Source organism: Amaranthus tricolor, chromosome 1, assembly GCF_026212465.1.
Source record: "Amaranthus tricolor cultivar Red isolate AtriRed21 chromosome 1, ASM2621246v1, whole genome shotgun sequence".
Classification (NCBI taxonomy): Eukaryota; Viridiplantae; Streptophyta; class Magnoliopsida; order Caryophyllales; family Amaranthaceae; genus Amaranthus; species Amaranthus tricolor.
The window spans coordinates 8185184-8209187 of record NC_080047.1 but is presented as its reverse complement, the minus strand read 5'-3'; the positions used below and the strand labels follow the sequence as shown (position 1 = coordinate 8209187).

The 24004-nt window shown below is 31.4% G+C and overlaps 2 protein-coding genes across 3 annotated transcripts; both read left to right on the top strand.

Moving 5' to 3' along the window:
* The first annotated feature begins 8043 nt into the window (after nt 1-8043).
* LOC130815611 (diaminopimelate decarboxylase 2, chloroplastic-like) lies at nt 8044-12986 on the top strand. Its single transcript, XM_057682104.1, has 8 exons — nt 8044-8643; nt 9704-9878; nt 10047-10196; nt 10412-10573; nt 11036-11221; nt 11336-11458; nt 11551-11640; nt 12621-12986. Exons 1-8 carry the CDS (start codon nt 8135-8137, stop codon nt 12699-12701), a joined length of 1476 nt encoding a protein of 491 aa, XP_057538087.1. The 5' UTR covers nt 8044-8134; the 3' UTR covers nt 12702-12986.
* An 835-nt stretch (nt 12987-13821) lies between these two features.
* On the top strand, nt 13822-21323 carry LOC130815602 (bifunctional dihydrofolate reductase-thymidylate synthase 1-like). 2 transcript variants are annotated; one of them, XM_057682095.1, is made up of 12 exons: nt 13822-14504; nt 14736-14852; nt 15098-15549; nt 16068-16455; nt 16534-16578; nt 17936-18001; nt 18641-18702; nt 18786-18860; nt 18954-19119; nt 19187-19310; nt 19546-19652; nt 19772-21323. In XM_057682095.1, exons 3-12 carry the CDS (start codon nt 15125-15127, stop codon nt 19880-19882), a joined length of 1569 nt encoding a protein of 522 aa, XP_057538078.1. In that variant the 5' UTR covers nt 13822-14504; nt 14736-14852; nt 15098-15124; the 3' UTR covers nt 19883-21323. The 2 variants fall into 2 exon arrangements, with proteins under 2 accessions (XP_057538078.1, XP_057538082.1); XM_057682099.1 differs by having other exon boundaries at nt 13822-14852.
* The last annotated feature ends 2681 nt before the right edge of the window (nt 21324-24004 follow it).

Sequence of the window (24004 nt, the reverse complement as noted above, 5' to 3'; positions counted from 1 at the left end):
GAACATTTTAAGTGAGAAAATACAATAAATTAGTTGAGACAAAAACTAGAAAATGATCGTGAATTTATTTTAAAGTTGTTTGATGCATGACTATTGGTTGTTGGTTGATTCAGTTGATTTATTTGATCAACTATAATAACTTTAATTTTTTTTATTTACTTGTAAGTTACATGATTGACCTAGATGCTTATAAAAATGTTTAGTAAATTAGATCTTTGACTGTTTATTTCTTTTTTAGAAAAAAAATAAGCTAACAAATCAACAAATAATAAAAAAAAAGGGCTGCTAACATGTAATTTTTTTTTATTATTTAACAAACTATAAAAGAAAACAACAAATCTTGCAAGAAACCGTCTTATCGTGAGACCAATAGTGCAACCCGCCCAATTATAATTTTCTTACAATGCAATACGTGATCAGTAATTGATAATTTTAAGGTAATAATTCATACATTTTAAGCTCAAAATTAATTTCTTTTAAAAGTTATAACTGGTTATTTGATTAATCAATTTATATATAATTGATCACATTAAGGTCTTAATTGATCACTTTATTATCGAAATTGAAGACTTTAAAACGACCATAATTGATACATTTAAAGTTATAAACTTGTAAGTAGAAGCTGATCCTTTAATGTTAGAATTGATCACTTTTAGATAAAAATTAAAATTTTTGATTTTAATTGATTCTTTTAAGGTTTACTTTAAGTTGAAATTAATCACTTTAATATCAGATTTTATACATTTAAGGTCATAATGAGGCGGTCTCTTATGAGTATTTGCAAAATGAAAAATTAAACACCAAAATTCCATATAAATTTTGCAATTAAAACATCTGAAGGCTGAACAAGGTTTATGAAAAATTGAGAACAATAAGCTTTTTTAGAAAAAAAAATTTTAAATAAGTTTCGAAAAATTTTAATTCTCAAAATAACGATCGCCAAAGCTAAAGTCAGATAGTTGTTCGTTGTTACTAACAGCAAATAAATAAATTGGTCAAAAAAAGTCAAAATTTCTTGTTTTACTTACTAATAGCGAACAAGCGAAAGATAATGTTATAACATTTAAAAGGACAAAAAAATAATTCATTTTATGGTTCATCATTAACTTCGAATTAACATGTATTTGTTTTTTGTGCTTTTCAACTTTATAACATTGTCTTCCTTTAATTTATTCACTAGTCCTAACCTTAAACTTAGACTCGGAATTAAAGACGCTTATTTTGAAAATTAAGATTTTTCAAAACTTACATTGAAATTTTTTCAAAAAAAAAGTTTAATTTATTCAAATTTTTTGTATGTTCTATGCTCCTAGCCTTAAATAACTAGGCGAATCCCATACATGGTTACATACCAAATGATTCTTGAATGCTGATGGGTTTGGACTTTAAAAAATATTTTGATAGTTGGGTGACTTAAACTATGAAGGCCCATCTCATCAAAACCAACTAATTTTGCACAAATGGTCAAACAACAAACAGCCGGTTTTAGACGAGACGGCCTCATAATAAAACCGTCAATTTGGGCCGGTCTAATTCGCGCGTGTAACAACTTGGATATTTTTTTCATTTTCTGGGCATTTTTCAATTTTGATTATAAAGGTATGAATTTCAAAATTGATACTTTTAAGGTCAAAATTGATAAATGCCCAAAAAATTAAAATGTTGTTACACGCGCGAATTGGGCCGCCCTAATTGACGGTCTCATAATGAGACCATCTTGTCCAAGTTTTTGTGAACAACAAATCTTGTATGAAATCGACTTATCATAAAATAAGCTCATATAATTAGTCTAATTGACATAATTAAGATTGCAAGTCAATACTTTAAGGTTATAAGTGAACACTTTGAGACAATAAAGTGATCACTTTAAAATTGAACTGATCACTTTAAGGTTCTAAGTGATCATCTTAAGACAAAAGTGTATCTTGGGTTAGCCTAATAGATATGGTCTCAACGTGAGACCCCTTATTTAAGAACTTGTGAGTTGTGATTGTCAAAAGAAAGGGTGTCATTGTGAGATTATCTCCATTAGCTGACCCAATATACATTTACAATCTTAAAGTGGTTATTTGTAAGTTATAATTTTAAGCGTTCACTTACAATGTTAAAGTGACCAAGTATAACCTCAAATTAATCAATTATAATCTTAAAGTGATCACTCATAACGTCAAAGTGATCTTTTATAACTTTAAAGTTGTCACTTACAATGTTAAAATGACTATTATGATTTTAAAATAACCACTTGTAATTTTAAAATGATTACTTAAATTCTTTTTGATCGTTTACAATCTTAAAATAATTATTTTTGATCAATATGCGATCACTTAAAGTGATTAGTTAAAAACTTAGACTAATCATTTGCTATTTTAAATTGAAAATTATAACTTAATATTTGTTGTGCAAACTATCACTTTGTAATTAAAATGGTCATTGACATACTTTATTGAGAATAATTATTTAATAGGGAAATAGAAGTCAACTTGTACAAATGAAGATTAGTATGGGTGAATTCAAAAGGGGAGATGTATGATTTACCTTATTTTTGGGGGGAAGGAAGGAAATATTTTTCCTTTATCACACTAAAGTAAATATTTACTTCCAAAATAAAGGTAGTAAACTAGTAATTATTCTAAATCTTTTTCTCCAACACCTTAAAGGTGTTTCTTACACTTAAATACAACAAACATTCTCTTAATTTTCTATTCCAATATCTTATAATCTTAGTTTGACGTTTATTTTCACTATAATATGTACTTTCAATACAAATATGATCTAAGTTGTAATTGTCTGATCGCTAAATTATCATTTTCTTTAAAAAAGTTATAGAAAATAATTTTTGACATTCAGAATAGCTCTTTTACTGAAAAGATAATTTTATTATCCAAAATGTTAAGTATTAGAGAAATAAAGTAAATTCTTTCTTAGTTCTTAATTACTTTCACCAAAATTAACATTTGCACGATTCATCATTTGATAAAATTTTACAAATTATGGCTATCATACGAGAAAAAACATAATCATATAAGATTTTGATTTATTTTCATCTAGTAGCATAGTTTCATAATATCAAAATTTTAGTTATTTATAATTATTAGATATAAACAATTCGATAAAAAACATTAAAATGTGCAAAAAAATATTTGAGTGCGAGTAAAACAAAAGGGAGAAAATACTATAATTTATTTACAAAATTAGATATTTCTCCAATTCAGAGTTAATATCCATTGATTTCAAAAAAAGAGTTAATGTCCATTTGCCTTTTAAAATACTATTCGCTCTTAATTTGTATTTAATTCTTAATCTACAAATTCAAATATTTTAAAATAAAATCTTGTTTGATTCCTTTTATGTGAAGGTTATTAATATCAAATAAATTATACACAATTAGAGATATTATAAATGACAAATTCTTTGTTAAGGCTGTCTCAGTGAGACGGCTTATATGGGTTGGCCCAACATTGTTAGTTTAAAAAAAAACTAGAAAAAAAAAATCAATTTTTTAATCAGTTAATTATTTTTTTTTAAAAAAAGATATGAATTAGTTTGATTGTATGGATCCGTCTCATGGTGAGACGGTTTCATACAACACTAGCTGATTGTAAATTGAATGAATGCATTGACAAACATACAAAAAGCAAATGAGACATCAACTATAAATTAAAGTAACTATTTTAATCAATTTAATTCAACTATCTATGACAAATTTAATTTGCCCTCGTTGAGAGTTCAGACTTAACGAGAATACAAATTCTTATGGAAGATAAGCTTTTTGAGAAGCTGTCTTAAATGGACCGGCCTAATTTCTTAAAATAAAAGAAAAATATTAATCTAATGTGCACAATTAATTAGTTGGGAAACTGTATCCCCATCATTTTAAATGCCTCATTGTAAAATACACCAATTTAATTTCTCAACTACTAATCATCATTAAAAAAAAAAAACTTTTTATATTCAGTGATCTTCATTTCATTTCCCATTTAATAAGAAACTCATTCTTTTCTTCTCAGTTTCTCCATTTTCACCATTGTTGCTTAATCCTTGCCAGTGTCGAATTTATTTTTTTAATCAAAAGTCTTGCTCGGTTTCTTCATTTAATACAAATATTTAGAATTTAGGTTATTTTTACTCAGTTTCGTGCATTTACTCAGTTATTTTTTTATTCGCATTTAGGTTTTTTTTCTTAGTTTGATATTAATTTTCAAGTTGTTATTTTTATTCTAATCGAAATTTACTCTTCATTTAATACAAACTTTAGCATTTGCCATGGAGAATTTGAAAAGACTCATCTCAAACCCGAAAATCAGTGTTGATGACCAAGATTCAAGCCCCAAACCTGAACGGAAGAAGGCTAAACTGTGTTATGTCAAGTTGGAAACAGATGAAGAATCGTAAGTAAATAAAATGTTCATAATAATTTTGATTTCATTCTAATGTTGTTGTTTCTGTGTGAATTGACATTAGATCTGTTGGTATTTTGTTTATTGTAAATCGTTATTTAGTATGATACAAGTTGGTAATAGATCTTATCTAAGTTGGCATTTATAATTATATAAATTGGGATTATATTTATTGGATGTTGACATTAAATCTGATAGATGTTGCATGTTTGTTAGTTTAAATTTTCATTAGGTCTAAAAATTAGCTTTAAATATATTATAAGTTGGCATTATGACTAATATAAGTTAGCATTTAATATGTGTGAAATTGGGTTTATGTTTGTTTTAAGTTGATGGTTATTCTGTTGTAAGTTTGGGATTAGGTGTATTGTAACTTGATATTATATTGTTATAAATTGGCATTTAATACATTTTAAGTCGTTTTTTTTTTCTGTATGTGTAAGTTGACATTATATAAATATGCATTAGATTTAGTATAAATTGGCTTTAAGTTGATATAAATAGGCACTAGATCTTGTGTAAATTGGATTTAATATGCTTTAAGTGGGATTTTTTTTTGTTTTAATTTGACATTATATAACATATAAGTTGGTATTATTATGATTTAATTTGGCATTAGAAATATTATAAGTTGGCATCAAGACTGATGTAAATTGGCATTAGGTCTAATGTAATTGGCTTTATATCTATTCTAAGTTGGTATTGGGTTTGATAAAAGGTGGTATTCAATCTGAGATAAATTGGAATGAAGGCTAATATAAGTGGTTATTAAGTCTGATGTAAGCTAGCATTAGGTTTGATATATGTTGACATTAAGTCTGATGTAATCTGACATTAAGAATACTATCATTTAATACAATTAAACTGAAATTGTAGAATAACCATATCAATAGCGAATGATGTAAGTATCCTGTAAGTAGAAATTAAGCCTTCTATAAATAGATATTAAGCGTACTGTGAGTTGGCATTAAGTATATTGTAATATTACATTTATGATTATTCTTGTTAATATTTGTTATGTCATTTAATGTTATTTTTTTATGATTGTTTTGTATAGACATGGTTGACAAAGGCATCTATACTAATTGCAAACCACATCTCTTTTTGTGTAATGGTAAAGAAGAGATCAAGCTTACATCTGCACAAATTGTTGCTGTGAATCAAATAGGCTTCAATGGTTGTTAATGGTTCGAAGAAAATCAGAGCGAAAAAATACATCTCAAAGAAGAAGTAGTGTGTAGGGAATTGAATAAAAAACAATTTAATTATGTGTATTAAGAAAATTTATGATTATTAAATTATCTGAAATCGTTTATTGTCATTATTTGTATAGGTTATGACGTAGATTTTGCGTATTTTAAATCCTTTTACATTTTAAGGATTTTGTGTTTTAATGCCTACTTATATCATCCTTAATGCTTATTTATAATATACTTAATGCCTAAGTGATCAGACATAATACTAACTTACATCAGACTTAATGTCAACTTACAACACATTTATTGCCTACTTACATCAGACTTAATGCTCACGTACATTAGATTTAATTCCAACTTAGAGCACACTTAACACCTACTCACATAAGATTTAATGTCAACTTATAGTACATTTAATACCTACATCTTAATGTAAATTCATATTATATTTACGTTTCATACTTAATACCTATTTATATTATATCTAATACCTATTTACAGCACACTTTATTGCCTACTTACATCAAACTTAATGTCAAATTACATCATATTTAATGCCAACTTACAGCACACTTAATACCTACTTACACCAGATGTAATGTCAATTTACATCATACTTAATGCCAATTTACATTAGACTTAATGCCAATTTATATCAGGCGTAACACCAAATTACATCATACTCAATGCTAATTTATATCAGATTTATTGCCTATTTACATCAAAATTAATACCAACTTACATCATACTTAATGCCAGCTTACAACACACTTAATATCTACTTACACCAGACTTAATACCAACTTACAGTACATAATACATACACTTAATACGTGCCAACTTACATCAGACGTACTGCCTACTTACATAAAACGTAATGCCAACTTACATCATACTTAATGTCAACTTACAACACACTTAATAACTACTTACATCAGACTTAATGCCAATTTACAGTACACTTAATACATATTGTATTCTCATCATCATGTTCAACGTCATTGTGTTCTTCCTCCTTGCAACAACAACAGGGGGTTTTATTTCAATTAACTTTTATAGAAAACAATTTCAAAAAACAAAATAATAACTGGGGGGTTTAATTTCAAAAAAAATCAAGAACCAAATATTAAACTTTCTTCTTCCTTCTCAAAAATATCACAAAATTTAGAGACGATTGTGCTGAATATCGAATTCTTTCATAAAAGCATCCACGGTGTTTCTACTAATAATATAAAAAGAGATGTTAATGATGTTTATTGATAATATGAAACTTTTTTTAAAAGATTAATGCAATAATTATATGGATAATTTTCAAGATGAGAGATTAATAATATTTATTGAAATATAAAAAGTGTCTTGATAAAGGAGCTGTACTGGCCGTTGAATTATAATGTTGTTGACATTAATGTTGGGCAGTACTATTTGTCGCCACCCTTTTCATTTTATCACCATCCCTCCTTCTAATGAAATTAAGAATTTGCCCTTAAATTTTAAAAAATTACAAATTTGTCATTATTATTATTATTGTAATTATTATTATTGTAATTATTATTATTATTATTATTATTATTATTATTATTATTATTATTATTATTGTTATTATTATTATTATTATTATTATTGATATTGTGATTTTTATTATTATTATATTTAAATAACAATAACTTAAAAAATTAATTAATTCAACAAAAGAAATTTTATAATTCGAAATTAAAAATAAATAAATAATAATACCAGTCGCACTTTTTGTGCGATTGGAATTTATTTATTTTTTTTTAAAAAATAATTTTTTAAATTTTATTTATATTATTGTTATTATTATTATTATTATTATTATTATTATTATTATTATTATTATTATTATTGTCATTGTTATTATTATTATTAATTTTTTATTTTTGTTTTAATTATTATATTTAATTTAATTTTTAAAATATTATTATTATTATTATTATTATTATTATTATTATTATATAAATAACAATAACTTAAAAAATAAATTAGTTAAACAAAAGAAATTGTATAATTCGAAATTCAAAAAAAAAATTAAAAAAAAAATAAAAAATAAAAATTTATAGTCGCACAAAAAGTGCGACTGGTATTATTTTTTTATAAAAATATTTTTATTAATTTTATTCATATTATTATTGTTATTATTATTATTATTATTATTATTATTATTATTATTGTCATTGTTATTATTATTATTAAATTTTTATTTTTGTTTTAATTATTATATTTAATTTATTTTTTAAAATATTTTTATTATTAATTATTATTATTAGTATTATTATTATAAATAAGAAATGTTAAGTACAGTGGCAATTTCGTAATTTTTTAAAGTCTAGAGGCAAATTTATAATTTTATTAGGAAGGGGGTGGTGATAAAATGAAAAAGGCGGCCACAAATAAGAATTGGGTTAATGTTTGTTTAATTCGGACCCGGGTAACAATCAACCGCCATTTGTACCCATCAACGGACCTATACAAAGTTCTGACCTACACTAATTCCTTCGCTCTGTCTCTCCCATCTCTGCAACAATGGCGGCTGCCCACATTCTCTCTCAATCTCCAACTCTCCCTAAAACCCTAAACTTATCTTCAAACCCTAATACCCCATTTCTCCCAAAACCATCGTTTACTTTCACGAAAACCTTTACCCCAAAACCCTTTAATACCCTCAAATCAGTTCTTTCGCAAAACAAATTTAAAACAAAGGCTGCAACATTAGAGCCTGTAACCACCGATTTCAAGCATTGTTTCACAAAAGCGAAAGATGGGTATTTGTATTGTGAAGGGCTCAAAGTGCAAGAAGTTATGGAAAATGTTGAGAAACGACCATTTTATTTGTATAGTAAACCCCAAATTACAAGGAATGTTGAAGCTTATTTAGATGCTCTTCAAGGGTTGAGATCAATTATTGGTTATGCTATTAAGGCTAATAATAATTTGAAGATTTTGGAGCATTTAAGGAAGTTGGGTTGTGGGGCTGTTCTTGTTAGTGGTAATGAGCTTAGGCTTGCTTTGGCTGCTGGTTTTGATCCTACCAAGTAAGGCTTTTGTGTTTTCCTTTTCTTTTGGTGAATTAGATGAATGTAGAATTGCTAGGAAATGGTTAGTTTTATGTCATTGTGCTTTAATTTCAATGTCACTTGTTTGCAAAGTTGTGTGCAGAATGATGTTTGAAATTTTTGTGACCTTTGTATGCTTGGAGATGATCATATCATTAGTTTAGGGTCATTTGATGAATAAAAATTGGGTTGTGTAGTATGAAGTTGAAATTTTGATGATATACATGGTGGAATTGTCAACATATTTTTCTCTAATGTATGGACATGGATTATATTCTTGATTTGCTGCATTTTCCGTCCCTTTTGCTATTTGTGGAAGTGTATTTTGTGTGTGTGTGTGTGTGTGGGGGGGGGGGGGGTGAAATGCAAAATATGGGGTTCTGGCTTTTTGATGTTTGGTAGAATTATAGGGATATGAAGGGTTTATACTTCATATGCTTGCACTACTTCTCCCCCAGACCCTTACTTTGTGTGGGATATTGTGCTCATGACCATGACCTATACTTGCACTATTTCCTAATCGAGAAAGAATGCATAATAAACAATTGAGTATAATTTGCTTGTTCTAGTGTTAGTAGCAAGAGGATACTCATTGATTAAGTTATGCGAATTCACATTTATCAGTAGATGCTGGCATTGAAAAGTTTATTGATGTGTCATTCCTGTTGATGGGTATTAATAAAATTATTTTGGTAAGTAATTTAGTTGTGTAGTTGCTCTGAATGGTTTACTTGTATTTGAATGATATAATTGAGCTTCATGCCTTACAATCTCTCTGATGACGAGATCTGTGTTGTGTTAATCTTTGTCTGTTATGAATCATTTCGTTTTCTTGATTGAAGAATGTATTTGTATGCTTGTAAAATTTATAATATTTAATATTTGAATTTGAAGAAAACTAATAACTCTGCAACTCATCTTGTGTATGATGTGAAGCTTAAAGGAAATTCTATCTCTGGTACTTGTGAAATTCGAAATCTCTCAATTGATTAGACTATTGAAATGTAGCTTGTTTACTGAATTGATGTCTTGTTGGTAGGTGTGTCTTCAACGGAAACGGGAAGATATTGGAGGATTTGGTTCTTGCCGCTGAGAGCGGTGTATTTGTGAACATTGACAGTGAGTTTGACTTGGAAAACATTGTATCTGCTTCTAGAATTACTGGGAAAAGGGTGAACGTTTTGCTTCGCATAAACCCTGATGTTGATCCTCAAGTATGTCTGTTCAATCGATATCCTTTCTTGTTGTTACTCTTTGAAACTTATTAGCTCAACTTTAAAGTTGGATGGTTAATGATTGTATAGATATCCTTTCTAAGTATTGGTTCATATCTTGTTTTTCTTGTATATGGATATGCTTTATCTTTTGTCCGTCATTTCTAGGTACATCCTTATGTTGCAACAGGGAACAAGAACTCCAAATTTGGCATCAGAAATGAGAAATTGCAGTGGTTTCTAGATGCTGTAAAAGCACATCCTAATGAGCTGAAGTTGGTTGGAGCTCATTGCCATCTTGGGTCGACAATTACCAAGGTACTTACTGGATTTTCGAAAATTGATTTCATGGGTTTGTCGTTTCTACATTTCTTTTGCTTTTGGTTCAATAATGTCTTCCTGAAGATTTGAACAAAGCAGTTGCTGCGATTTACTGATCTACAAGACTTTTTTGTGCGGCATGTTAAATTTGCCTGGCAGTTCATGACATTCAGTAGTTTAAAACTTATCACTTTTTCTTTATCCATGATCAGGTTGATATATTCAGAGATGCTGCAGTTCTTATGGTCGAATTCGTAGACCAAATTCGTGATCAAGGTTTCGAGATTAGTTACTTGAACATTGGAGGTGGTTTGGGAATAGACTACTATCACACTGGCGCTGTTTTACCCACACCCAGAGATCTTATTGATACGGTGAGCCCCTATCTAATTACTGGCATGTTCTATGATAATTGACAATCCCTTTGGAGGAAGCAAATTATTTTGTATTATGTTCTGAATTGGACTTCATATTCAGGTCTGCTTGCCTGTTATATATCCTTGGATTTTGACGCTAAGAAGTTTTAAAATGTTATCAATACATGATTGGTCGGAAAATTAGTATAATATGAATTGTTTAGATCTTATCATTAGAATTTGTGATGTAAAGGTCTCGTGACAATGACATGTCTTTGTCAAAATAGCTTTTCACTTATAATTGTCCTTTGAATTGAGTTCTTTGGATCTAGTCACGTTTTGTGCTACATGCAAGTCTGGTGTGTTTTAGTCGTTCTAGCAAGAGCATTTTTTGACGCTTATTCACCTAATGGCATTTGAATAATGATCTCTGGTAACTGACTTACACTTATGTATTATACCCATCTAATCTTATTGCAGGTTCGTGAGCTGGTCCTGTCACGAGATCTCAACCTTATCATTGAACCCGGAAGATCACTTATCGCAAATACTTGTTGCCTAGTTAATCGTGTTACGGGTGTTAAAACTAACGGTACAAAAAATTTCATCGTTATTGATGGGAGCATGGCAGAACTTATCCGTCCGAGTCTTTATGATGCTTACCAAGTAAGTAAATTTCCTAGGAGTTCTTATCAATTGAACCACAAAGTTTCTCATTTTCCTTTTGAGACCGCACGCCTGTCAGGATGGCTTACTGACTATCTCGTATGACAACTGCAGCATATAGAGCTAGTTTCTCCAGCCCCATCAGATGCAGAGATATCCACTTTCGATGTCGTGGGCCCTGTCTGTGAGTCCGCTGATTTCTTGGGCAAGGAGCGTGAGCTCCCTACACCACAGAGGGTAATGAAAATGTCATTCCTCCTGCTAATTTCACGCTTTATTAGTGACGATAATAACAATTCAGGTATTAACTCTAGGTTTGTGGTTTGTAGGGAGCTGGATTAGTAGTCCATGATGCAGGTGCCTACTGCATGAGCATGGCCTCCACCTACAACCTTAAGATGCGCCCACCCGAATACTGGGTATGAAAATTTTAATAAACTGTTTCCGTAATTTCCTGATTTTCAGACAAATATCTGGTTCTGGAGTGTCATTTTTACTTATTTGCTTGTGAACAAATCTAAGGAATATCGAGAATCTTGGATTAGTCCAGTAGTTGAGGCTTTTCCCTTTCACCCTTATAGGGGTTTGATTCTATTCTCTCAGATTAATTCTCTATCCCTTTTGCCTGTATAACTTCTCTAGCCTACCCCCGAAAAAATAATCCAAGGAAAATATCATTTACTCATTCATGTTCTTGTTGCTTAGGTTTAGTGCATAACGGCATACTAATATATGTGCAGCGGACCAATGTATTGCCTCATCTTCCTTTGTTCAGAAATAGCCATCGCATACACCATCCAACCCTCTATAATAAAGACTATGAGGGTGTTTCGTACTTAGCTTTTACATTGGCTTTTTGGTTGACTTTTGGCTTGTTGGTTGGTAAATAGCCAATAAAAGTGTTTGGTAAATGGCTTTTAAGCTAAAATAAAAAAGCTACTTTAGTTAGCTTTTTTTGTTGGCTTTTGAGTTGTTGGCCCCTTTTTTTTCCAAATAAACAACCAACATCCAATACTTAAACTCACCAAACATCTCCATAAACAGGGAACTTTTTCAGCTAGCTTAAATGCCAACAAAAACAGCCTAACATTTTCAGCTAGCCAACTAAAAAAGCCAACAACCAATTGCCAAATACCCCTATAATTATTTGATGTAAGATAAGATAGTTCATAGATATTATCTCCCTACTTAAACTTCTCAGTGTGTTTGGACAATGTGACATCTTTCTCGAGGTCTTGAAATCAGTACACTTAGTAAAAATCTTGACCGAGAGACTAAATTACAAGGACTATTTGATGGATGTGTATATCAGAGAAATTCAATGGGATGTTCATCATATTTTAGTTGAGTTTCCTTTTTTATGAATCTCTCAGTGACTGTTTATATATATTATTGTTAGGTCGAGGAAGATGGATCAGTTGCCAAAATCCGACATGGTGAGACATTCGAAGACCATTTGAGATATTTTGCTGGTCTGTAATTGTACGCAGCAAATGAGGTTGCTGTCATCCAACCCGAGGAAGTTCAGGAACTTGCCTTAATGTAGTGAAAATGATGTATTTTAGGCAAGCCGCTTAGAGTTTACACGTCGTACGTGTGTTGCGCGGTTTGTATAATTATTCTTAAGTGTTTAGTCTTGTTTCCTCGTCGATAGCTTCTTCAGATCACTTCTTCTGCATTCTTGTGTAATTCGAAGGCTTTTGCCAGTCTCGTATTTGGATGTCTACTTTAAGGCGAATAAAATTAGTATTGCTGATTGCACCAATACATGCACATTTTAAGCAGAAATATAGATAGTTGCATGACGAGTTCAAATGAATTACACCCTTACAGGTTGGCTAATAGATTCTCGGTTTTCTTATATGTCGGGTCAAATTGTATCTCAAAGTATTTCGTGTTTCGTGTTTTTTGAAATCCACTTGGGTCATAGTCGGTTTTAGTTTATTCATATTTTCAGATTTGTTTCGAGTCCAGATGAATCTTTGGTGGAATCTAACTACACGACAACAATGCTAATGTGTTTTGATTTTTGAAGGATATAATTCGTAAAAGACAAAGATTATTTATGATTGTAATTTCAACAAGCAAGAAATTTAGTGACGTTTTTTTTATAAAAAGATTTTTACATTATTAAAGTTATGGATATTGTTTATCTTTATTTTGTTGTCTAATGTGTCTTTAAAAAAATATTTTATACACTAAGTTTAACAATATTAGTATTTTTTTTTAGCTTTAGCGTACTTAGAATCACCTTTTTTAAGTAATAGTTTATCATCTTGTTTATGTTAAATTTATTTGTGGATTTTATCTTAATTGGAGAGTATTTATTTTCAAGTAAAATCTTAAATTCAAGTTTCATTTGATCTTCCCCTTTTCTCACTTTATCCTGAAATTAAGAAAAGGCAAAATTATAAAAAACTACCTAATTTATATTCCATTTTGTAAAAAACTACCTTGTGTAAAAATTTTTGCAAAAAACTACCTTATATAATACAATTGTTTGCAAAACACTAACTTATAACGGTTTATGACCTTTGATCGTTAAGTATAACCGTTGACCCTCATGTGACAGTGACGTGATTCATTAAACTGGCTAAAAATCTTCTTCTACATTTCAGCGTGTTTGGGTTCATTTCTTGCTGCTAATAGCCCTCTTTGGCTCCCATCACACCTTCAGAGTTTGAAACTTCTACACATTCACCTTCATCTTTCTCTGTTCTCTTCATTTATCTCTTGAAATCTTCAATTTATTCCTCAAATGGATTCTGCTTTGACCATTTCCTCTGCTTCCCTTCTATCCCGCAAATCCAACCACAATATTCATCCTCCCACTGCTTCATTTTCTTTCTCCTCAAAAACCCAACTAAAACCCTCTTCCAGAATTTCCATTTCTGCTAAAAGTTCCTGCAATTTCGACATTAATCCCTCAAATGGAAGCTACCTTAATTGCCTCCAAGTTTAAGGAAATGGCCGTAAAGGCGGAACCTTTGACACCAACTATGTAAGAATCAACAATAGAAGAAGACAAAGTTGAAAACTCCAATGAAATTCAGGCTGGGTATGAAGAAAAATCACCACTATCTCGCTTAATGGAATCAAATTCTGAGTTTGTGGACAATCTGTGGAAATTATTACAGAAAAAGCTTGAAATTGGGGAAGATGAAGACGCATTGAAGATTCTGGATAAGTTGAAGCTCAAGAAGATGGGTTTAATGAATCACGTGACTGTCACATGAGGGTCAACGGTTATACTTAACGGTCAAAGGTCACAAACCGTTATAAGGTAGTGTTTTGCAAACAATTGTATTATATAAGATAAGGTAATATTTTACGAAATGAGAAATTAATAGTTTTTTATAATTTTACCTTAAAAAAATTGTATTTATTTAATGGTCATCAAAATGGTCGAAAAGTCGCAACCAAAAAGGTAAAAAAACACTATCATAGATTTTGGCGCCAGTTTGCGCGCCATTTACTTATATAAACATTCTCTCTTTCTCTTTCTTTGTTTCAGTGTAAATTAGACTGCTTTCTTCTCCACTCTCTTGACGCATCAAATCGACTCAATCTCCCAAAAATTGCTGCAAATATAAAGCAAATCAAGTCAATCTTTTCCTTCAAACTACGATCGGTAAGTGTTGTTTCTTTCTATCTAATTGTAGTTTAATTTTTCAGTAACTAATCGCTTATTACAGTTTTTATCCTCAAAACCCTAAAATTTCAATTTTTTTGCAATTGTTTTCAATTAATTAAATTATTAGTTAACACTTATGGTTCTGAACATGTCGAATTCTGCTTAATTTAAAGTCAATTTTTTGTTATTTATTTATTCAAAAAATTATCTTCAATTGCTGAAAGATGTCGAATTAATCGCAGGCATTTATAAATATTTCTGCCGTTTTCATGGCTAGTGAAATTCGAAGCGTTTCGAATGGAAAAATAGATGAGAAAAGTGAGGTGAAAAGAACTTACCAAGTTGTAGTTGCTGCAACTAAAGAAATGGGTATTGGTAAAGATGGGAAATTACCTTGGAAATTACCAACTGACCTTAAATTCTTCAAAGATGTTACTTTACAAACATCTCATTCTGAGAAAAAGAATGCTGTAATTATGGGGAGAAAGACATGGGAAAGTATTCCCCTTAAGTATCGGCCTTTACCCGGTAGGCTTAATGTGATTCTCACCCGTTCACCGAAGTTTAGTGTTGGAAATGTGGATGATGTTGTTACTTATGGAAGTATGGATTTGGCATTGGAATCGTTAGCGACGGCACCTTATGATGTTTTGATTGAAAAGGTGTTTGTTATTGGTGGCGGACAAATTTTGAGGTGGGTATTCATTTTGATATTATGAATTTTAAATGGCAATCACATAATATCTTTATATCGCGTAGATAGGAACTGTTATCAGTAGTTTACTATAGAGATATTTGATTTGACTGGAAAAGGTTTTTCTTGTAAAATAAATTTTTCATGAAAACTCAAATGATTTTTAATTTATATTGTTTGGTTTGATGGAAAACCTGTAGAGAAATGAAGGTGTTGGGAGTGGAATACTGGATGAAATTCTGTTTCTTTCCAATTTTGTTCTATAAATGTTAGCAAAGTGATGGGAAAATCTTTTTCCATTTCAAAATTCCATGTTAATTTATTTGTCAAATTAAACAATGGAAACTTGTTCTTGAGTACAATGTTTTTTCCTTGAATCAAACGCCCCTGTATAATTGATTTTGTTATTCCTTTGAACCTTAATAAGACATGTTTGTAGGTATCCCCTAATCCATAAGGAAAATGTGAAAGCCTCATTTTGTTGCTTAGCTTTTTTTTTTTAATTTTTTTGGATTCAGGGAAACTCTTAATGCTCAAGATTGTGATGCGATTCATCTCACTGAGATTGAGACCAATATAGAATGTGATACATTTATCCCTCCTGTGGACACTTCCTTGTTTCATCCTTGGTATTCATCTTTCCCTGTAGTTGAGAATGATATACGATTCTCTTTTGTTACATACACTCGTGTGAGGAGGAATGCCGATGATGTTGGTACTCTGATGAACGCTACCAAGTCAAATTCTGATAAGTTCAAGGTACAAGATTTCTCCTTTTTGCCCCAGAAGGTGTTTGATAGACATGAGGAGCATTTGTACCTTAAGCTTATTCATGAGATCTTATTGAGCGGGAATCTTAAGGATGATAGGACCGGAACTGGGACCTTGTCAAAATTTGGTTGTCAGGTACATCAAGTAGTCTGATTGTACTAAAAAAATTGACATTTTTTGGGTTTGTAATTACTGATGATTGGTTGTCCACAGATGCGGTTCAATTTACGCAAAACTTTCCCACTTCTTACAACCAAGGTAAGAGATGACTGATTATGATTACTCGTACAGTATACTTAACTATTTTTCAACTTTTCGTTACATCTATTCTCTTTAAGATTTTTTAGAGGATTTTAGCTATTTATGTAAATGTGAATTGGTTTGCTGAGTTGACTAAGACTGTTGGATAAATGGACCTTTACGCCCGTTTGGTTGATGGTAATGAAGTAATGAGGATGAAATGTTATAATGGCAATAGTAATGAAGGAATGGATATGAGAATTGGTGATGAAGATTCTTTTGTTTGGTGTGCATGACTAAAGAATGGTAATGAAAGATAATATTCCATTGATTGCATTTGGTTGTTAGTAATAAAAAATGGTAATGACTTTTAGTTTTATTATTGTATATTTGTATCTAAAAGCATTATTGTATCTAAATTATTCTATTTAATGATTCTTTTTTTAATAATATTTGTTTGGATAATTACATACATTACCTTTTTTTCTTCAGCTCGAAACAACATTACCTTATTTTATTACCACAGTAATACTTCATTACCATTACAGCCTAATACCAGGTTGTTTGATGGTAATAAAAATGGTACTTTTTAGTAATTTCATTACCATCCATTACCATTGAAGGCATCCAAATAACCAAATTTTTTATTACTTAATTTTATTACCATTACCGCCCTCTAATACCATGTACCAAACGGGCCGTTAAAGGTTGGGAACTCCTCATAGTTACCATTGGAGCTTTAATTTTGTGTCATTAATTCTTAATCCATTCATAATTATTCTCATTCATGTAGTGATTTTATCATATTAAAGTGCTTTTAACCTCTTAGACTATGGTTTATGAGGGCGGAAATATAGTTGTTGAGATTGGCCTATAAATAGGTGTTTCTTATTCTTTTGGATATATACACTTTTGAGTTTTATATTCTCTTCATCTTCTATTTACTTGTGCAACAGTGATATTTGCTCCTTACCTTTAGTAGTGGGTGTACATTGCTATTGGTGGGTGTATTAACCTTGGGAAAGTCCCGTCTATTTACAATTAGGATAGTCGGGAAATAGCTTTCTTAATGCAACGACAAGTTTGTGTCACACTACATTTTCATATCCAACACATGCTAAACACAACTCTAAACACATTTCTCATATACAAATGTTTTATTATTATTACTAATATGTGTCGATGATTGTTGCCATAAGAAGAGTTTGAGAAAACCTTTAATAGACCTATATTTCTAACAAAGACAAGTCAGGTGGCATAGATTTCAGATTTTCAATTGAAGTTGAACCTGAGAGTATGGATACTACTGTTTTAAAATGATTGCAATTCTGGTATTGTGTTTGCTGACTTGTGGCTTTATTATATGAATTCTCAGAAGGTATTTTGGCGAGGTGTTGTAGAGGAATTACTTTGGTTTATCAGTGGCTCAACAAATGCTAAGGTATTAAATTATACAAATCTAACTGTATGGCTTTTCTTTTTAAAGTATTATCACTCTAAGCATCCTTATCTGTAGTTGGCTTTCTTATTGTTTCTATCTGAATGAGGTTGTTGCTTCTCTGTAGGATTAACATGAAATCTGAAAGGGATTTGAAATATGATGCTTTTTATTTGGTGGATACTTCTTATTATGTATATTACTTCTATGAGTTAGCCTTTTGAGTCTTCTTTCTGCAACCTCTTCAAACTGATATTCCCAATGGGGGATCCATTTGATGAGGGACAATTCTGAGTGCTGTTATAGACATATTTTTGCCTGGTAAGGTGAATTAATAGGGTCACTTTTTTCAGTATTGGAATGTATGCAGAACAGTAAAAACAGTAAGGCAAGCTATCCTGCCAGAGTTAAAGGGGGAATGCTCGCTCAAGCAAGATGTGTTAGTCTGTATTTATATGTAATAATATACCCCTATCTGGTGTTTATGAGAGGAACATACTGTTGCATATTAATTTTAATTAACTTATTTGTGGATTAAGAATTTTTTTTTCCAACCAGTGTTCAAAGGTCTTGATTTTGCTGAGATTTGGCCTTTGGCTCCTTGACTTGTAATTTTAATGGCACATTTTTCCAAATTTTTAGGTCTTGCAGGAGAAAGGTATACATATATGGGATGGAAATGCATCTAGAATATATCTTGATAGGTAAGCCATTGATTGCAGCTCAACTTTTTTGTTTTGATAAATGAATGTTGACAGATTTTAATATGAATTTGTTCTTTGAACAGCATTGGGCTGTCAGATAGGGAAGAGGGCGACTTGGGACCTGTTTATGGGTTCCAGTGGAGGCACTTTGGGGCGAGGTTAATTCACATATCTGAGAATTTTTTTATTGGCTGGCATGAAAAAAGCCAGATGCAGGTTCTTATTAGTTATTCGACTTGTTACTTCTACAGATATACTGACATGCATGCTGACTACACTGGGCAAGGATTTGATCAGTTATTAGATGTTATCCACAAGATTAAAAATAAGCCAGATGACAGACGTATTATCCTCTCAGCTTGGAATCCTTCTGATCTTAAGTTAATGGCACTGCCTCCATGCCATATGTTTGCACAGGTTTATCTCGAGGTACACATTGTCTTTTCTGTAATTTTTCTTTCGGTGCTTAATTTCTCTGTTACAGTTCTATGTAGCAAATGGCGAGTTATCCTGTCAAATGTACCAGCGTTCAGCAGACATGGGGTTAGGGGTTCCTTTTAATATTGCTTCTTATGCTCTCTTGACTCGCATGATTGCTCATGTCTGTGGTAAGCATTTCTTGAATCTCTGAAAATACTAATTTTTTTGTAATATATATGAACATCTGGTTATTGCACCTTGCGAGATCAATGGGGTCATATTTGATACATGGGTTTTTCTCTTGATTGGTTATGCTTTCAGTTGCAATAGATTACATTTTGTGGCATGAGTTTTCTCCTTTTTCTTTCAAAGGTTATTTCTGTATATAGTTGTATGTCTTCACAATATTTTTCCTTCTTGCAGATCTTCATCCTGGAGATTTTATTCATGTCATTGGGGATAGTCATGTTTATCGCAACCATATTGAGCCATTGGAAAAACAACTACAGAATTTGCCTAAGCCTTTTCCTGTAAGCAATAAATGAATTTGATCTGATTATCTTTGATCTGGAAGCAGGAAATTCATCTTTTCTTGTTTAGCAGTATTTGATTTATCTTCACCAATAAATTTAAATTGGTTCTTATACAGGTTTTGAAGATCAACCCCGACAAGAAGAACATAGATTCTTTTGTAGTAAGTGATTTTATGCTTGTGGGTTATGATCCTCACCAGAAAATTGAAATGAAGATGGCTGTTTAAAGCTCTTTCTCTTAGTAGAAAGTTATCCTGCAGTGTTTATAGAATAGAAAAATTTGTATTTGGTACACAAGAGTTTTTCTTGGAGCCTTTGGTTTTATACTGACATAGATAATTTTTACTAGAAAATTGTCCCTTTGGGTTTATAGAATAGATTATGTGATTTCTCCCTTCCAGCCCAATTCTTTTCTGCAACACTTTATGCACCAAATTAAGGGGTTGCTTTTACACCTTAATTTGCCCCCAAGTACTGATTATGTAATGGAATGGAATAGACACGAACAGAACTCAAATGTAGCACAAAAATTGACCAGGGGATCTTGATGCTGGTCCTGTGGGTTCTCTATGGATTATTAGGACTACCTTTGGACCTTGACTTCTTGTTCCATGTACAAAGATGCCATCCCTTGGGTTTTCCTGGTCCTTGGTGCACAGGTTTGGTCTCCAAGTGTCGTGCAAGGTAGGCTGGCAGGCCAAATCTTCTGAATTCTGTTTCTGTTCTTTCCTTAATGTTCTGCTGTTGCTGTACTATTTTGTGCACATTGATCTGCTGCTGCACTTGCTGAATAGTCATGCACACAAACTATTTGTTTGCTAGCACAAATTATTACATAGTCTTGAATGTGTAAGAAACCTGCATCATGTCAAACATGGTGCAAATTTATGCCTTTTACCAATACAACTGCTATTCCAAGGTTGAGGATAAGAGTAATTGCCCACTTTAGGCTCTCTTAAGATCACTATACTTGAGCATCAGTGCCTCTATCAGTCTTGATGTCTAGTGTCAGTGTGCAATCTCTCATTTTAAGGATCTATCATATCATTTAGATACCAAAAATCAGCTTGGAGCAACACAAATTAAATTGTATTTGTTAATAGTACAAATACATGTTACTCGAACTTAGTAATTTGTATTTGAGACGGGTACGTGTTTAGTTTTTTGATTCAAAATGAAGTATGCAAGTGTCCTACGTATTTTCAAGTGTTGAGGGTCTAACATGAGTAGGTTTAAATTATGTGATATTCAGCCTTTGGTTGAAACCACTTGCCTTTTAAGGTTATAGCAAAGTAACTGCTTACTGGAACATCTCTTAAATCACCGAGATAACTAAATCTATGCATTCACTTCCTTTGTGAGCCATGTTCCTCGACCTTTAACCTATGATACAAATCTTCCATGGTCGCTTCACTAAATGCTGTAGATAGATGATTTTTAACAGCTCCGATAGAGTTAGCAATGAGTTCGGCTTGTCTGCTTAGGTTATGTTTAGTTTTAACACTTAAATAAATGAAAAGGCTACGAGTTAATTAAGAGAAAATGATCTTTTTTGCTTCCACCATTTTTTTCATTTCTTCAAACTGTGAGAGCATAAATTGACTCTGTTCAATTTTATCTGTTCCATCACAATCTATATACAATTAAATGTTTAATTACTTGGCTACTTTTTGAGTATGTGATTTTTTGGCCGTGCTTTCTTTATTTGAATTTGTTAGTATGACAGTAATTTGTGTTCATTCTTGATGGAACTGAATATTTGTAATTATTTGTTACAAATTGCAATGCACTATAGTATAACGACTTATCAATCATGTACCCTTCATATGCTATCAATGGTGAATCAGTAACCTCTTTATTCTTTACAAGAGTAAGTTTGTGCTACTTGGTACACCCAACTTTTAAACCCCATCTAAATCGAAGCGGTAGTGATAATTTGATAATGCCATAATTGTTGATGACGAAAATTCAAAGATTTTCAGATTGTGCTTTTAAGCTGTTTTTTTCTTTCTTATTTAGAAGAAAATTAATCTAGATATTAAATTTTTAAGTTGACGAAAAACTATATAGCTATTAGCTACATCAGAAAACCATATTTGACAGTTGACACTACCTTACCAATTGCCAAGACCATACAACCACAAGTAGGCCTGTACAATAGGTCGAATAAGGGCTCTAATAGGCCATCAGCCCGTTGCACAACTATTACCACCAGACGCCATTTCCTATGTCCGAAGAATGTGAGTCAATACCATAAGAAGCACAATGCGTTGTGGCCCTATGGTTAGAGGGAGTAGCTAGGTTTCATGGAAAATTTTTGAAAAAAATAAGATTATTTAACAACTTAATTCCAAAATAAGCTCCGTGAAACTTATTTCCCAAAATAAGCGTCCGTACATTCAAGCCTAGCCTCGGGAAGAGTCGCTGTTAGTAACAGCGAAAGTGAAAAAAAAAAAAATTAAAAGCCCAAAGTCGCTGTTAGTAACAGCGACTTAAAAAAAAAATTTAAAAGCCCAAAGTCGCTGTTACTAACAGCGACTTAAAAAAAAAAAAAATTCCAAATATTTTCCTGGGCTAAGACTCACATAACAACAAGCCTTTGCCCATTCACTTTAACCTTCAAACAATTATCTAATATCACATGAACTAACTTTAAAAACTTGTTATTGTTTGATTAATATTCCAATGTGGGACTGTGGGTCGAAAAAATAGTACATCTTCATCAGTTGGGTCAGGCAAAAGTGCATCTTCCTCAGCCTCTCCAAAACATTAATCGTCATCATAGTTCACACTCAAAATTTGCACACCCCTCCACCAGTACCTCCGTTGCCATTACCGCTACTTCAAATATTCTAGTAGTGACGTACTCAATATTCTAGTAGTGTGCATAAATTTAATACCTACATCTTTATGTTCAGTAACCCATTTATCCAGATGATTTATCATAGCAATTTGCTCTGTGTAACTGCAGATCCTAAAATGGAATATGTTAGCCAAGAAATCCTCTGGATGCAGTTTCTCTTTAAATGCTCGAGTATTTCTTGGCCTGGCGTAATCAACGTTCTCTATATTCTCAATGCATCCTTCAGCCATTTGTAAAGCACGCTCGATCATGAAGCTGCCTTCTGTATCTAAACATGCATGTACACAGCTTAGATACAAACATATGTAATCCAGAAAACAGAAATCACTCACCTACATACACCGCTTTTCGTCCAAGACCACCAAAGTCAACAGGAATTTGGACATTTATAGCAAGTTGAATCCTGTGATTTTTGCATCCCATAAATATGAAGCGTACTAATTAAATAGACTATAAAACAAAATTCTAAAAACATATAGCCTCATACCCAAATTGTGTTTTCCCAATTCCAGGTATTCCACCTAAACTTCAGAAAGAGTTAAAAATTCAGCAATTTAAGTTCACCTTGGATACAAGAAAAAAAAAAGAGAATGCAGTATCGAAAAAAAATGGTTTTTTTTTAGTATTGTTGTCCATGCATATAAGTTCGGGAAGGAGAAACCTATCTCAGTAACTTCCTTGCAGCTTATGCCACCACCCAGAAGCTGAGGAGGTTGCAGAGGCTGAGGAAGATGCACTTTTGCCTGACCCAACTGATGAAGATGTACTATTTTTTCGACCCACTTCGGAAGATTAATCAAACAATAACAATTTTTAAAGTTAGTTCATCTGATATTAGATAACTGTTTGAAGGTTAAAGTGAATGGGCTTTGGGCTTGCTGTTATGTGAGTCTTGGCCCATGAAAATATTTGGAATTTTTTTTTTTTTAAGTCGCTGTTAGTAACAACGACTTTAGGTTTTTAAATTTTTTTTTTTAAGTCGCTGTTACTAACAGTGACTTTGGGCTTTTAATTTTTTTTTTTTCACTTTCGCTGTTACTAACAGGAACTCTTTCCGAGGCTAGGCTTGGATGTACGGACGCTTATTTTGGGAAATAAGTTTTCACGGAGTTTATTTTTGAAATTAAGTTGTTAAATAATCTTATTTTTTCAAATTTTCAGGTTTCATGGGTCTAACCCATTTGAGGTTGAATCTAGCTTGCATATCTTGGACTCAGCTTAAGCCATTAAATTTAGCAATCTACCTATTCTACTCCTGTCTTAACAATTTTAGTATTTGTGACGGGATGTTTGGCAATTAGCTTTTTTATTGATTTTTTTTTTTTTTGTAGATTTTTTATTGTTTAGTTGATCAAATAACTTAAAAAGTGTTTAGTAAATGATTTTAAGCCATTTGAAAAACTAATTTTGTAATCAAAACAAAAAAGTTATATGAAGTTTTTTTTTCCATTGATTTTTTTCTTTTTAACCCACATTTTTTTTCTAA

Excerpts from the sequence above, each read along its gene's own strand:
- LOC130815611 (XM_057682104.1), top strand. The coding sequence starts at position 8,135 with ATGGCGGCTGCCCACATTCTCTCTCAATCTCCAACTCTCCCTAAAACC. Across the intron at positions 8,644-9,703 it reads GCTGGTTTTGATCCTACCAA|GTGTGTCTTCAACGGAAACG; the intron begins GTAAGGCTTTTG and ends TCTTGTTGGTAG. Across the intron at positions 11,222-11,335 it reads GTCTTTATGATGCTTACCAA|CATATAGAGCTAGTTTCTCC; the intron begins GTAAGTAAATTT and ends TGACAACTGCAG.
- LOC130815602 (XM_057682095.1), top strand. The coding sequence starts at position 15,125 with ATGGCTAGTGAAATTCGAAGCGTTTCGAATGGAAAAATAGATGAGAAA. Across the intron at positions 18,703-18,785 it reads TCTAGAATATATCTTGATAG|CATTGGGCTGTCAGATAGGG; the intron begins GTAAGCCATTGA and ends TTCTTTGAACAG. Across the intron at positions 18,861-18,953 it reads TGGAGGCACTTTGGGGCGAG|ATATACTGACATGCATGCTG; the intron begins GTTAATTCACAT and ends TTACTTCTACAG.